This window comes from Solanum lycopersicum, chromosome 11 (genome assembly GCF_036512215.1).
Source record: "Solanum lycopersicum chromosome 11, SLM_r2.1".
NCBI lineage: Eukaryota > Viridiplantae > Streptophyta > Magnoliopsida > Solanales > Solanaceae > Solanum > Solanum lycopersicum.
The window spans coordinates 39,218,741-39,233,848 of NC_090810.1; the positions used below are offsets into that span (position 1 = coordinate 39,218,741).

Here is a 15,108-nt window from a genome sequence, read left to right on the forward strand (position 1 = left end):
ACTGAGAAGAGGAAGTAGAGCTTATTTTGCGGAATAATTCGCGCAGGTATAAAAACTAACGGAAAAAAGAAAAAAACTAGTGTTGTGTGTAGGAATGTAAGTAAAGAACGAATGAAATAAAATAAAAAATAAAATGGAACTTGCTCCAAACTGAAAAAAAAAAGAAGAAGAAGAAAACAAAAATTCAAAAAAAAGTAGTCGACGGGAGCCGGCATCGGAATTCAGAAATTGCACCGACAATCACACCTTGATTATCTACATTTTCCGGCAGCGATCGGGCTCTCCGGACTAGTAGAGTTGTGATTTTTGTTCAAATAAGGAAAAAATATGGAGTCAATGACTGAGCTATGTGATTTAATCGCACAAAACCCAGCTCAATTTGTGGAGAAATTAGCATGGATATGTGGTAGATGTCCTCCTCCTGAAGCCCTACTTGTTGGATCTCCTAGGGTTTCCAGGTCTCAACTCAATGCAATACTCGCTGTTGCACGATTTCTATCTAAATGCCCTAGTCATTCTGATGAAATGCCCAAATCAATCATTCTTGCTTTCTATCGTTCAATTCCTTCATCTTTTAACCAATCTTTTTGGCCACAATCTTTTACAAACGACTCTATTCTTTCATTTTTCCGTGAATTCTTGGAATATATCTGTAAAGCATGTGAATTGTCTCCAGAATTTTCTATTGACGTTGCTAGATTCACAGGGAATATTCTTATATCAGCTTTAGGTAATCCCAACGGAGATTTCGGGGTTTCAAATGCTGTTTTGAAAGCAATGTGTTATAATTTCCCTCCTATTCCTCATGATGATGCCAACAAATTGGTTTTAGCTCTGCTGGAGCAGTTTGACAATTTCGTACCACAAGAGCTCGCAACTTCCGTTCATAGTTCTCCAATGAGTATGAGCAATGTAGATTTGTTACCTGCAAGTAGTGGGTACAGTGATGGAGGAGGAGATGCTGCCGAGAAACGAGCTATTGCCTCATTCGAAGAGGAGCCCATCGAAAGGATTGAGAAACAAGAAATAGCATTGAAATTGATAGGAAATGTCCTGGAAAAAGTCACTATTGATGCAAATCTACTGGAAAGTGTCAGAGGTATTGTAAAGCAGCAATTTCAGTCAATGGTAACATTCTTAAAGGTAAACCATCAAGATATTGCTTTTATTCAGTTACAGTTGTGTGGCAATTTTTTCTGTTTAGGATAGAAGTTGCAAGTGTAGTCCAGGAGAAGCATGGTTTAATTGCACTTTATTCTGTTAAATCTGTGGTATCGTTCTTTGGAAGAAAAGATGAAAATGTTACTGAAAAGGGTGGTCTACTTGGTTTACTGGCAGATAAGGAAGCGTGACTGGTCCGAACAAGGGCAGTCACTGAAAGTTAGGATCAACGCCAAGCTTGCTGCTTATCAAGCAGCTGCCAGGTTGCAGATTAAAGCCCTCGCTTCCCTTGATTTGGATGGAAAATCATCAAAAAAATTGTTGCAGGGAGCTCTTGCTTCATTGATAGGGGCTGCAGAGGCCTGTTTATTTTCAGTTTGGCGAAAGTGGAGAGCATGTGAAGAGCTGTTCAGCTCCTTGCTTTCAGGAATTTCTCATGCCGCTGTTGCTCGTGATGGTCAGATGCTTCGGGTGCTGCTCATTCGGTTTAAGTCTCTTGTGTTGGCGACTTGTGCTCAGGTACAATATTTGGTAACGTTAGGTTGCACATAATGGTTCAGTGCTGATAAGAGAATCTAGCATAACTTAATTATGGTTTTTTATACCACAGACAGACACTTGGGGCAGCAACCAGGGGCCCATGTTTGAAAGTGTGTTGAAGACAAGTTGTGAGATAATTCAATTTGGATGGAACAAGGATCGATCTCCTGTTGACACCTTTATAATGGGATTTCCTATTTGTGAAAGGAATGGTTATGAGGAAGAGGTTAGTTTTATCTTGCCGTTTACCTAAAGGTTTGAGTAACTTGCACATGCTAATCATTAACTTGTGGAAAGGGAAAATGGATGCTTGTTGATGAATAAATAGGTAATTAACACTACTTGCTGTCTGGAGTCACTAGGTACTAGGTATAGTGATTTCCAAGCTAAAATCACTTATTGTTTGCTCTGCTTGTAGCAAATGGAATCAATTATGGTCGGTAGAAGGTGGTTTACCTATCATTTAATGTGGTATAAATTATTTCTCTTCTTTCTTTTGAAATTTGTCCCAAACATTACATTCGGGGATGTCTGTTGCCCCCGGATATGGTTAAGGCTAGTGAATTTTGATGGAGTAACAGTTAGAGATTTCACATAGAAATTGTATACGGAGCTTTTTAGACATCTATTTGTTGTCTATTCTTTTCTCTATACTGGTCGTTGTGTTGGTTGTTATTTTTGTCTATGCAACTACTATAGGGTCCATATTGTGGTATTAGACCCCAGAATGAAATGATGTGGATTGTGAAGTTAAGGAGTAGTTTACTCATTTGGAAGGAACATATATTTTTTCCTTTATCGTTAAGCTAGAATATTTCCCAACAATTTGTATTATGTGGCTAAATCTGCCTGCACCAAAAAGATGACAAAGAATAGACCCATAATTAAGGTGAATTATATCTTCCTTTATGCCTTAAAAATCTATTCTTTCTATCCAAACTTCACCATATGACAGCTGAAACAGTTTTTAAAGAGTCTGTTTTACACCATGATTACACTGTTATGCTGGACATATTTGGATAAGCACATTGATTACTATGGATAGTAACTTTCTAGACCTTTTATTTGTTCTTTTAAGTTTTACTTATGTTCCTGACTCACATTGATGGTCCACAAAAGAAGAATCTGCCATCTATGTCTTTCTCTCTTTTTAATTTGATAGGTAAAGTAAGAATCTTGTGGCAGTAAAACCAGCAACACGAAGGTATAGGAATATACACAAACTATGAGCAAAACAGGCTAAGCCTGAAAAAAGTTGGAAAAACTCTTATCAAAACATTACTTTTTTTTGATGACCGTGTTGTCTAGTCCAGCTTTTCGCGCGCCTCAATTAATTCCATGAGATACCTGCCACCTCCCACCAACAACAGGTACTAGGTAACTCTTTCCACCAAGGGAAGGAAAAATAGGAAGAATCACCTAGTGTTTTTCTCTGATGTGATGGGATTTGAACCTGAGACCTCATGGCTCTCAACCATTTCATTGACCACTAGGCCACACCCTTCTTGCACATCTTTCCATTTACAACAAGTCTAACAACTCTTAAGCATTTGTATTTCAAACTATTTATGTTTTGAGCTTTCTCTTCCAAACATCTTCTATTTTTGTCCTCCCATAATACCTGAAGCAAATAAATGACAGCACACTCCTGTAACTTTGGGATTCTTTTGCTGATCACTAATAAAGAGGATATTTATCTGTAGCAGATGTTAACCACACCACTCCAAAGATACTGAGAAATAAGCCCCATGCCTGAAATGTAAATGTGAAAGTGCATGAAGAGATGACCTGTTGTCTCCATTTCATTCCTGCTCATATGACTTCTGCTATAGAAGTTAAGGCCCCTGCAGTTTCTTGTGAATCACATTGCATTATTGTCAGCCTCTAAGTCCTTTTCCACGGGAACTTATCTTTGTTGCTTGAAGTAGCAAACTTCTGTAGCAATTGTTACACAGAATATAACATTACTGCTATAAAACCAAATTATTGTATCAGGTTTCTCAGATGGCTCCACAGTACATTCTGGGCAACCAAGCAGTTGTGACATCCTTTGAACCTCCCAACTGTTGCAGTCTCTTCTGAACCTTATATTCCTACTGTCTTACCTCTGCATTGCTCTATGGTAGCATCAGCATCTTAATCAAATCTAAAGATGTCTGGAGATTTGTCCTTAAAGGGCGTGAATCCCATCTATGTTTTGTGCCAAAAATATATTCATCTTCCATTACCAACCTTTAACTTGCACTTAAGAGAATGCATCCCATTTATTCGTTATGGAGTGTGCCTAGTGTTTAGGTTACCAATTTTAGCTGATACAACTTTATCCATTGAGCCCCTTCATGATTAAACCTCCATAGGATTTAAAACAATAGGCTTTCATACTACATGCATCCATAGATTCCTTATGCTTAGACCTCCATCTTTGTTAAGAGTAGCTGCTTCCAAGTCTTTCTTTGGTGTCATAGGGAAGTAAAACAATTAGAATGTTGGGAGATCGTCTGGCATACTATAATCAATACCATTCTCCCTCTCACTCTCCCTCTAAAATTTGCTTTTCCGGGTTGATAATTTCATTTCCACTTCTCCACGTAGGTAACTTGGAGTAATGAAGACACTTTTGACTGTAATTAAGTCAGGGATTAGATTGATGATCTATAATCTTTTTAAAGAGATCTGGGATTATGTCGTTGAATGTGTGTCATTATCTTTGATTTATGTGTGACGACTTCTACAGTTCACTTGATCTTACAGTTAAAAAAAAACAAATTCGTCCATCTTTCTCCTTTTTTTTTACTCCAGTGGATTCTAGCTTCCTTGTGACCCCAACTCCAGTGTCTATTTTCCTTGAGTTCTGCTTCATTTACTGACAATTTGAACTTTTGTCCATTATTCTGGAAGTAGGTAAATATCCCGCGCTTTACGCGGTGGGGAACTACGCTAATAATCTACTTCTGAACATTTGATAATGTAAGTGTTCTGGAGGTATAGCCCTGCGATAAATTGTCAAGAATATTTCATCCAAAGAACAAATGAAATATAATCTTAAAACCAAAAAGATTTGATTCTTAATGATTATGAATTTTGTTATTAATTCTTTATTATACTGTAGTTATTTATCACCAAAGTCTTTAGAAAAGATATGTAATTGTTTCATTTTCTATATTTGTATTTTCAAAAAGTGGTACAAATATTTTATTCATCAATTGCAAGATTTTTTCTCCTATTTAAGGCCTCTATATAAAAATCTAAATATTCTACATCTTATATAATTAATTGTGTACTTAATAAGTTAATTAAAATTTAAAAACACATCTCTTGGAGTTAATGAATAACATATGTCGCTCAAATAATTTGGATTAAATGATGCCTTTGGAAGTCCTTTATTCAAAATTATTCGAAGTCGATGACACTACTTTGATAGCCAAAAGGCATATTTTGTTGTTTTTGTTTCGATCAGTATGGTTAAAACTTTTATTTGCGACTATAAATCTAAAGTTTATAATGAGATAATTATTTCTTAAATATTTGATTAATATGGATCATCTACTTTGAGGGGTAATTCATTGACTGTAACCCAACATTTGAACTCCAAACGTTTGATTAAGGTTGAGTACAATACTTACAATCCCACTACGTTCCTTTATTTTTTGGATGTCACTAATCGATTGAATGCCTCGATAAGATAGAATGTTGAATAACTATAACTCCAAGGTAGTGTGGAACCGCCATAACTTTTGAACACTCAAAAGTCCCTTCTTGGATATCCGAAGGATCTTTTAGTCACTTAAAACTCTATAAAGATCAAAGTCATTTATTTTACAAGTTCAAGAATCTAATTTGCATGACACCGATAGTCTAATGATTACATCAGACTCTTGATTAACATATCTTTACTTCAACATAATGATTAAAAGCATAAACATAAACAACAAAGTTTAAAACATATACTTAAAGACATAAATTAAAAAAATAAGTATAAATTAAAGACGGTAAAAAACATACCAGGATCTGTAACAAAGAATGAAACAGAAAAGAATCTAGCCTGCTGGATGCACTTTGTTCCCTTAAGGAAATTATTCCCCTCTAGTACCCGAGGTTTAAAGAAATAAATCCTCTCAGGATAAAACGATTGTATTCACCAGTGTATTGATAAAAAAACAATGGTGTTAGTGAGTTACTCAACATGAGCAAAGTACACTAGTATTTAATTGTGCAGAAGAAGAACAATTTCATCTCTTTTTCAAATGCTTTATCTTCATGAAATATCTCTACGAACCAAAGTGGTGGAATCTCACAGAATATGGTCACAGCCACCTAAGAGGCTTATATTTATTTTGTCTTTTCGTGGGAACGTATAGCTTAATTCTTCTAGTGTTCCTTTATTATCTCCTTTTTTAAAAAAATGTTGTCTACAAATGCTATCATTTCCAGGTAGAGAGAGAGAACCACGCAGTTCCTTCCTTGCAGTTAAACGTTATAAGGTTACTAGCTGATCTAAATTCTTCAGTTAAGAGGCCTGAAGTTGTGGATATGATATTGCCGAAATTCATTGAAAGCTTAGAGGAGCGTGATGCATCGATACCAGGCTTATTGAGACTCCGAGTATGAGGCTCTCTTTTCATCACAAACATAGTGTACTTGTATCTCTACTTCATTTGTTCAAGTTTTGAAAGTCATTTCCCCGAACCAAGCTATAACTACTTTCTGAGTCACCTGTTTTTGTTGAGTTGCTGCAGCTTCTTGACGCTGTTGCTCGTATGGCAAGTTTAGGTTTTGAGAAGTCCTATCGTGAAGCTGTTGTTCTGATGACAAGGAGTTACTTAAGTAAGCTTGCTGCTGTTGGCTCAGCTGAAAGTAACACCGCAGCTCCAGAGGCCACAACAGAACGCGTTGAGGTGCGCACATGATGCTTTTATCATATTATTTCATTACTTCTTCCTGATATTGTCTGCTGCTCACATGTTCAATCACATTCTAGACACTTCCAGCGGGATTTCTTCTGATTGCCAGACACTTGACTACTCCTAAGTTGCGTACAGACTACCGTCAGCGCTTGCTATCCCTGTGCTCAGATGTGGGCTTAGCTGCAGAGTCAAAAAGTGGAAAGTAGGTCTTTCTAACATTGGCTGAGAATGTGCTTTACTGGACTCTTTCTGGAGAAACTCAGGGACAATGTATCTTGCAGGAGTGGAGCTGATTTTCTTGGGCCTCTCCTTCCTGCCGTGGCTGAGATATGTTCAGATTTTGATCCTACTGTAGATGTTGAACCTTCACTCTTGAAGTTGTTTCGAAACTTGTGGTTCTATATTGCTCTCTTTGGGTTAGCTCCTCCATTACAGAGCCATCATACCATGACAAAGTCAGTATCGACTACACTAAACAGCGTTGGCAGCATGGGAGCAATTGCACTTCAAGCAGTGAGTGGTCCATACATGTGGAGTGCTGATTGGTCCTCCGCTGTCCAACGCATTTCTCAAGGAACCCCACCACTAGTAAGTTTTGTTTTTATTTAAAAGTTCATCCTCTGAGCAAAGTTTGTGGTCCATCTTCTCCTCGAATGTTTAGTTCTTATGTTGAGATTGCTGCACCTAGTTGCAACTATTGTAGGTCAACCTTGAGAAACAAGCTGGAAACATGATTAAGATGTCACACCTATTTATGCATTCTTAAGTCACGTGTGCCACTTAGTAAAATTTCATTCCAACTTAGTAGTTTAGTGGTTTTTCTATTAATTCCCTCTTGCTCATAAAGCTCAAATGTTTTTGCTTTTTTACTCCGTCTTCCTTGATTAAGAAGAGGTTCGTTTGAAAAAATGGCTGCATTAGAACACTGGGAACAGCATCAATTTAAAACTAGTTGAGGTCATCTATTTAATCCTCTATGTCCATATTGCTATTTTCGGATCATTTCGTTCTAATATTGATAGATAAATTTTCTAATTCAGGCAAATTAAAGGTTTTCTAAGTATACACGCCATCGATCTTTTCATGACCCATAGTTTATGCCAAGATAGCTCACACTGCTCTTACTATTGCGCTTGTTTTTTTAATCGTAACCAAGGTACTCTGTCTAATTGTTTGACATTTTTCACTTCTTAATATAACATTGAATAGCTTTGTTAGTCTTGGTATTCCAGCTTTCTTGAGGCACTTCCAAACCTCTATAGGGATACCATCTGGGTCTATCACATGCTCTTCTAATCCTCAGATTTTTTGTGCATTCTTCTCTCCAGCACATTTAATTTTATAAATGTTGCTATATTCTTAGAAAAAAAAAACCTAAATCATGAAATGAAGTCTTATATGAGCATGCCTTGTGAATTATGTTCATCAAGTTCTCATAATGGAAGTTATCGATATGGTTCTCTCTTTAGTTTGATGTAAAATGTTGCAGGTTTTTTCATGCTAGTTGATGTTAAGTAGGTTTCACTCTGAAGTTGAGTTCCTAAATGGTGAAGTATATAACAATATAGTGAAGATGGTATAATTCTTAAAGAATGGAAAGCCACAAGACATATTCGTGTTTAGTGATTCTCACAGAAGGTATAACTGTGCTTTTGCTAGAATAATTCTTTGGGCTTGCGTTGCCTACTGCATTGATCAACTTGCCCAAATATAGAATTCGGTGACATAAACAGTTTAGACTTATTTGTTTTTGGTCATGTTGATCGACTGGCAAAAATTGAAATATTGTGCATTTTAACTTCCAAATCAAAATATGAAATCACATGTCTGAAGGTACATATTATCCCATTTGTTGATATTCTCCTTGGTCTTAGTAATCTGAGAAGGGTGGGGTGAAAAGTGGAGAAGAAAGAGACTAGAATGGTTATTTGAAATGTTCTTGCTATCTATTTCAAGGGAGTATGGTTTATCCTACTCATAAGTCATAACTTCAATATTAACAGGTCCATCAGTGTGTGGTAATATATCTTGTTTCATGAAAAAATTTAATTCATTTAACTGAATATTTTATACAAGGGTCTAATGTGCTTTTTACCAGGTTGTGAGCTCCGTGAAATGGCTTGAAGATGAGTTGGAACTTAATGCTCTTCATAACCCAGGTAGTCGTCGTGGTAGTGGCAATGAGAAAGCTGCCATTAGCCAAAGAACTGCTCTTTGTGCTGCTTTAGGAGGGCGCATGGAAGTTTCAGCAATGAGCACAATTTCGGGTTTGTTGTTCTTCCTTTATGTTCAGTTTGAGAAGGAAATCTTCTTAATGATTTAGTTGTTGTGAAGATATTTGTTGCTTTGGGTACAGACCGTTGAGCCGTTTCTAGGCCTCAAGAGATATTTTTTTTTGGCCTCTACAGGTGTCAAGTCAACGTATCTACTTGCAGTTGCATATCTGGAGATCATACGATTTAGTAGTAACGGTGGGATCCTTAATGTGGGCCCTAGCTCAACAGCTTCTAGAAGTGCCTTCAGCTGTGCCTTTGAATACTTGAAAAGTCCTGGTCTAACACAAGCTGTCTCTCAGTGCTTGACAGCAATCGTTCACAGGGCTTTTGAAACAGCAGTAGCATGGCTGGTATTTTAACTTTCGTCAACTGTCTATTCATAAATGGAAGATTGGCAGACTAGTTCATGTTTTCTGAAATTTTCGTAGTTCCTGGATAAATGTTACTATATAAAGCGATAGAAGGATATTACATGTGGAAGTAAATTTAAAAAAAACAGAATGCATGAATTTATCTCAAATAATTTGTAAAACCAAATGAAGAAATGCATTGCATGACCTATATAAAAAAATAGAACCGTCTACATTTTTAGAATATAATAGGTATTTGTACTTGTTAGAATCCTAGAAATATTCTATAGCATATGTATAAATATATTGGTAGCTTGATTTACTCCTTGCTTGATTGGTTATTGATTAGGTATGATTTGCTTTCCTCTTTAGGACATGCATACTTAGCTATTTAAACCCTAATAGCTCGTGTGAATAATCAAGTTGAGTTCTCTCACAAACTCCTGTTTGTAGTGGTGGTGGTGGTGATGGTTGGTGCTAGTGGCTAAGTAATGGTGGTGGTGATAGATGTGCTGTTGGAGGTGGTTGGTGTTGTAGTGACTGGCGCAATAGTGATGATTAATCTGTATTGTAAAAAGCGCGCTTTGAGGCGAGGTGATATTGAAAAGGCACTCGCTTCTACTGTAGAAGCGAGAAGCGCCAGAAAAGCGAAAGCGCACTTTTTTATGAAAAAAGCGCCAATTAGAGTTTTTTTTAAAAAATTGTAAGTTTTTTTTTTTCTTTAATTTCTGAAAGACACGCGACTTAACATACTCTTTCCGTCTTTCGCGACTTCACTCACAGTTGCAACTGCTTCTCTTCTTCACGACTAAGAAGCTGCGGTTGCTTCTCTTCTTCACTCTTCTTATGTAAGTTCTCTTCTTTTTCTCTTCTTCTCTTCTTCAGACTCTTCGTCGATTTCTTTTTCTATTTTTGTTTGGTTGCTGTCAAGCTGTTGTAAGTTTTTTCTTCTTCTTCTCTAGAAAGCTGCTGCGATCTGCTACTTGTTTTTTTTTTTGGGTTGCTGCTGGGTGTTTTTCTATATTTTAGTTGCTGCATTTTGAAGAGTTGTTGAAGAATAGGAGTTTGATTCTGTGATATAATTATGTTTTGATTTTTTGCTTTATATGCTATGACTTATGAGTATTATTGACTATCTATTTTCTTTTAAATCTAAGAATATATTACCTTTATTAAGTTATTTAATATTTATTTTATTTTTATACTAAATATTGCTTTATTTTAAAAAAGTGCACTCTTCTCTTCACTCTTCTCGCTTCTGTGAAGCGAGCCCTCGTCGCTTTTTTCTGCTTCTCGCTTCCCAAAACACTGCGATTAATAGTGGTGGTTGCAGTGTTGATAAAAGCAAAACATGCAAAAATGCTCTAAGGTCTGTTGGGGCTTTAAGTGCAAAGCACAATTTGTGGGCTTTAATGGGAAAAAACGAACAAAGAGAAGTAAACAAATTTATAGATTTAGTCCAAGAATTACAATTAGAAGCATGAATGACGAATCTGAACAAAGAAACTGTTTTTTTTAAACATAAAGTGAAATATCAATTGTTTAGTGTCGCCTCTTAAAAGAGGCTCATTGGCTAGGAAAAGTATTAAGTAGATTAGATTAGAACCTTGATGACGACGCTGAAGCGTACATTAAGTGAGGTGAAGCGCTGAACACATTTTGAGCCTCGCTTCAGGCCTTAAAAGTGCAGCACACCTGTGACAACACAAGGTGGTGGTGATTGTGATGGTGGAGTTGGTTGATGTTAGTCATTGACAGTTGGTGGTGGCGGCCGAAGAATGTGGGATGGTTGATGATGGTGTTGATGGTAGTTGGCGGTTGTTGTTGGTGGGTTGGCCAAAGAGTCTGGACGATGACCCCCCTTGTATTTTTGGGTGTGTTTGAACAGAAGAAATCAGAGATGCTTAATGGAATATTAACTCGAAATCACTCCCTTAAGGCTAGATGTCTTTGTGTCTTTTTAGTTGGATTAACCAATCTTATGTTAACTTCTTGGATAATATTTTAGACTTAGTTAGCTCTGTGATATTAGCATAGCCTGTAATGTATTGGAGCTGACTCTGTTTTTGTACTTGTTAGCTTTTTTGCTTTTAGCATCTTCTTAGTGCCATCAATGAAATTTATTGGTCTCTGTCAGTCTAGATCTTCAGAAGATTGTTAGGATGTTCATTGTAAAAAAATAGGAATAGGGGGCTTCCTTTGTGCATGATGCAATTTTGTGTCTGTACTCACTTAGAGCATTTTAACATTTCTTTAGGCGGTAGACACATTTTTTGAAACTTTAATGGACAAAGTTCGTCATAGTTGGAAATCAACAACTATATCGTATACCTTCTTAGTGGGTTCTTTTCAGTAATGGAAAAGCTAATGGAGATGATAGTGTTTGAAACAAACATAAGTTGCTGATCCTCTTCTTTCGCATTTCCCTTCCCATTTCTCCCTTTTTTTTTTTAATTAATTAATTTATTTTTTTACATAAAGGTCATATGATCCCAATAACTTGCTGCAGGAGGATCGGAGGTCTGAGACTGGACCTGAAGCAGAGTATAGGGAATCTACATTGTCCACTCATGCCAGTTTTCTTGTAAAGAATTTGTCTCAAAGGGATGAGCATATAAGAGATATCTCAGTAAGCTTGTTGAATCAATTAAGAGATTGCTTTCCTCAGGTATCATTTTGCTGCTTGTATCAAGTATCAAGTTTGTCAACTTTGCCTCTTGCCATTGCTGGATTCTAACATTTGAATGATTTATTGGCTTGCAGATTTTGTGGAATTCTTCTTGTCTAGATTCACTGTTGCTTTCGGTGCAGAATGATCCACCTTCTTCTGTAGTCAATGATCCAGCTTGTGTTGCTTCTATCCGCTCTTTGTACCAAAAGACTGTCCGCGAATGGATAGTTGTTTCACTTTCACAGGCTCCTTGTACTAGTCAGGGGCTTCTTCAGGTTTGTTATTCATCCTTTTCAGTTTCATGAAAATGCTGTGCAAGTCTTTTTCGTCCTCATTACATGTGTAAGTATGCTCATATGTCTATGATCATTCACTTGTGTACATTGTCTTGCTAAGGGATGATGTACTTTTCTTAGAGTTCAAAATGAACATTTGGGTCTTTCTCTTCTATGATAGAGGTAGAGAAAATATATTTTGTTGGATAAACATTACTAGTCCTTAAATTTGTGAAATATTTGTCTTCTTTACATAGGAGTAAATATTGGTGGAGAGGGTACATTAGCTTATGTGGTAACTAAAGTTCAAAATTTAAGTACCTTTTTGCCTAAAGTTCTGATTAGTGTTGTTCTTGCTAATGTTTTACTTTCCTTTACCCTTCTTTCTCATCGTATTATATTTTCTATTGCATATACTATTAGCTAATCTGTCTTCCCGTACTTCAGGAAAAGCTTTGTAAAGCAAACACTTGGCAAAAATCACAGCCTACAGCAGAAGTTGTTTCTCTCTTATCCGAGATTAAAATTGGTACTGGTAAAAATGATTGTTGGACAGGAACAAAACCAGCAAATATTCCTGCTGTTATGGCTGCAGCAGCTGCAGCATCTGGAGCAAAATTAAAATTGACAGAGGCATTTAATTTAGAGGTTCTGAGTACTGGTATGATCAGTGCAACTGCAAAATGCAATCATGCTGGAGAAATTGCTGGAATGAGAAGGTTATATGAGACTATTGGCAGCCTTGATCGTCCAGCGGTTGGTTCGGGTGATATAAAGGAAAATATGCAGCAAAATCCTGAGTCCTTTTCTGAGGTTTTACTTACAAAGTTTGTCCGACTGCTTCAGAAGTTTGTTAATGCTGCAGAAAAAGGGGGAGAAGTGGATAAATCAGCATTCCATGAAACTTGTTCTCAAGCAACTGCTTTACTTCTGTCTGATCTGGTATAAATCTGATTTAGACCGTTCTTTGCTTTGTTAGGCTGGGAAGAGACATTCTCTTTTCCCTGGTTCGCTTTTGTTTTTTGTATTCATGTTACTGAATTTGCTTTTGTCCACAGGGTTCAGGTTCTAAATCAAATGTAGAAAGCTTTTCACAACTTTTACGTCTTCTTTGCTGGTGCCCAGCTTATATATTGACATCTGATGCCATGGAGACTGGTGTATTTATTTGGACATGGTTGGTTTCAGCTGCTCCTCAATTGTGTTCTCTGGTACTTGCTGAGCTTGTTGATGCATGGTTGTGGACAGTCGACACAAAGCGAGGACTTTTTGCATCCGAGCTTAGGTGTTCTGGGCCTGCTGCTAAGTTAAGGCCTCACCTGGTTTCCGGGGAGCCGGAAGCACCGCCTGAGAAGGATCCCGTTGAACAAATATTAGCCCACAGACTATGGCTTGGATTTTTCGTTGATCGGTTTGAGGTGATTATGAGGAGTTAATGCTTTCACTCCCTTTGCTGTCCCCCTAAAAACCAAATGCGATAATCAAACATATGCTGGTGTGTTGTCCACTCAAAATAGTTAGGTTTGAGATGACGTTATTGATCCATCATTTTTTGCAAATTAATAGATGAATGTGTCAATATGTTGTTTTCTTCTATTCTGATTCTTAAGTAGTAGGGCATACAACTTAAAATCTTTCTTATTTCATTTCACTTTAGTCTGTATAACTTTTACCTAGTGTCGACTTGTACTTGCAAAGGAATCCCCTCATTCATTTCCTTTGACACCAATTTCTCTCAATAAAAATGTTTGTGTAGTAATCTAGGTGAGTATTTGATTTATTGAATGCTTGTGGTGTCTGGATTAGTTTGAATATGGTGATACTGTGGTAGATCTACCTTGATCACAGTTGATATGCTGATGTGCTCTATTCCTTTTGATCTTCCCTTTTTTGCTCTTGCCTTGTTGGGCCACTCCTTTTCCAGGGTGTCAATTGCTGTCTATGTAACATGGTTTAAACCACATCTACAGATAAACAGACATCACATAGTGTTTGTAAGAAATGCAGCCTTTATGTTCTCTTGATAATATTGCTAAAAGCTTTCAATTGATCTAGTGCCATTATTGTTGTTTCATCCTTCTGTTTTCGGACTGTATTTTAAAAAAATGCTCAAGTTGTAGCTTTCTTTTGTCTTGAAAAACTTGTTTTTGCAGGTTGTTCGACATGATAGTGTTCCACAGCTTTTGCTTTTAGGGCGGTTGTTGCAAGGAACCACCAAATTACCTTGGAATTTTTCTTCCCACCCAGCTGCCACTGGCACATTTTTCACCCTTATGCTACTTGGGCTGAAGTTCTGCTCATGCAAGTCACAGGGTAATCTGCGAAACCTTAGGGCTGGGCTTCAGCTTCTGGAAGACAGGATATATCGGTAAAGTCAACTTTTTGACTTGCATTTAATTGGACTAGTATGTTTCCCTACATTGTTAAAACAGACATGGAAACAAATAATGGAAGGTCCTTGCTCATCATCTCGGACCTATAGCTTGCTAGTTGATATTGAGATGCACACCAGGACATTTTGTATTTCTTGTTGTATGTTTATCTCAATAGATTCAATATGTTACGTCAGACTAGACAATTTTTGACTTTGCTGATGCATTTGAACATTTGGGTTATGTTCAATTGCAGGGCATCATTGGGGTGGTTTGCTCACCAACCTGAGTGGTATGACATGAACAAAAACTTTGCCCTGAGTGAGGCGCAGTCTGTTACTATGTTTGTCCATCATCTTTTGAATGAGCAATTAGATACTCCCCAACTTGATTCAAGAGGACGGGCACTTGAAAATGGAAGCTCTTTGAATGATGTGGTGAGATAATCATAAACAAGGAGCTGGAACTTCTGTTCTTACATCATTTGAGAAACTTTTTGTATCTAAAATATACTTTTGGCGTGGGGCAGTTTCTGTTCTCTGCAAATTAATTGTTTTCT

The 15,108-nt window shown here is 37.0% G+C and overlaps 1 protein-coding gene across 1 annotated transcript in view; it reads left to right on the top strand.

Annotated features, from left to right (window-relative positions):
* Positions 1 to 15,108, top strand: part of LOC101244832 (phosphatidylinositol 4-kinase alpha 1) — a 42,191-nt gene continuing 27,083 nt past the window's right edge. Inside the window, exons 1-15 of the mRNA XM_004250677.5 lie at positions 1 to 1,143; positions 1,339 to 1,680; positions 1,772 to 1,927; positions 6,133 to 6,303; positions 6,438 to 6,596; positions 6,680 to 6,807; positions 6,887 to 7,193; positions 8,704 to 8,872; positions 9,014 to 9,231; positions 11,741 to 11,899; positions 11,995 to 12,177; positions 12,625 to 13,119; positions 13,236 to 13,595; positions 14,331 to 14,545; positions 14,806 to 14,986. Of these exons, the coding sequence (XP_004250725.2) occupies positions 328 to 1,143; positions 1,339 to 1,680; positions 1,772 to 1,927; positions 6,133 to 6,303; positions 6,438 to 6,596; positions 6,680 to 6,807; positions 6,887 to 7,193; positions 8,704 to 8,872; positions 9,014 to 9,231; positions 11,741 to 11,899; positions 11,995 to 12,177; positions 12,625 to 13,119; positions 13,236 to 13,595; positions 14,331 to 14,545; positions 14,806 to 14,986 (4,059 nt within the window). The 5' untranslated portion in view covers positions 1 to 327. The remainder of the gene's footprint in view (positions 1,144 to 1,338; positions 1,681 to 1,771; positions 1,928 to 6,132; positions 6,304 to 6,437; positions 6,597 to 6,679; positions 6,808 to 6,886; positions 7,194 to 8,703; positions 8,873 to 9,013; positions 9,232 to 11,740; positions 11,900 to 11,994; positions 12,178 to 12,624; positions 13,120 to 13,235; positions 13,596 to 14,330; positions 14,546 to 14,805; positions 14,987 to 15,108) is intronic.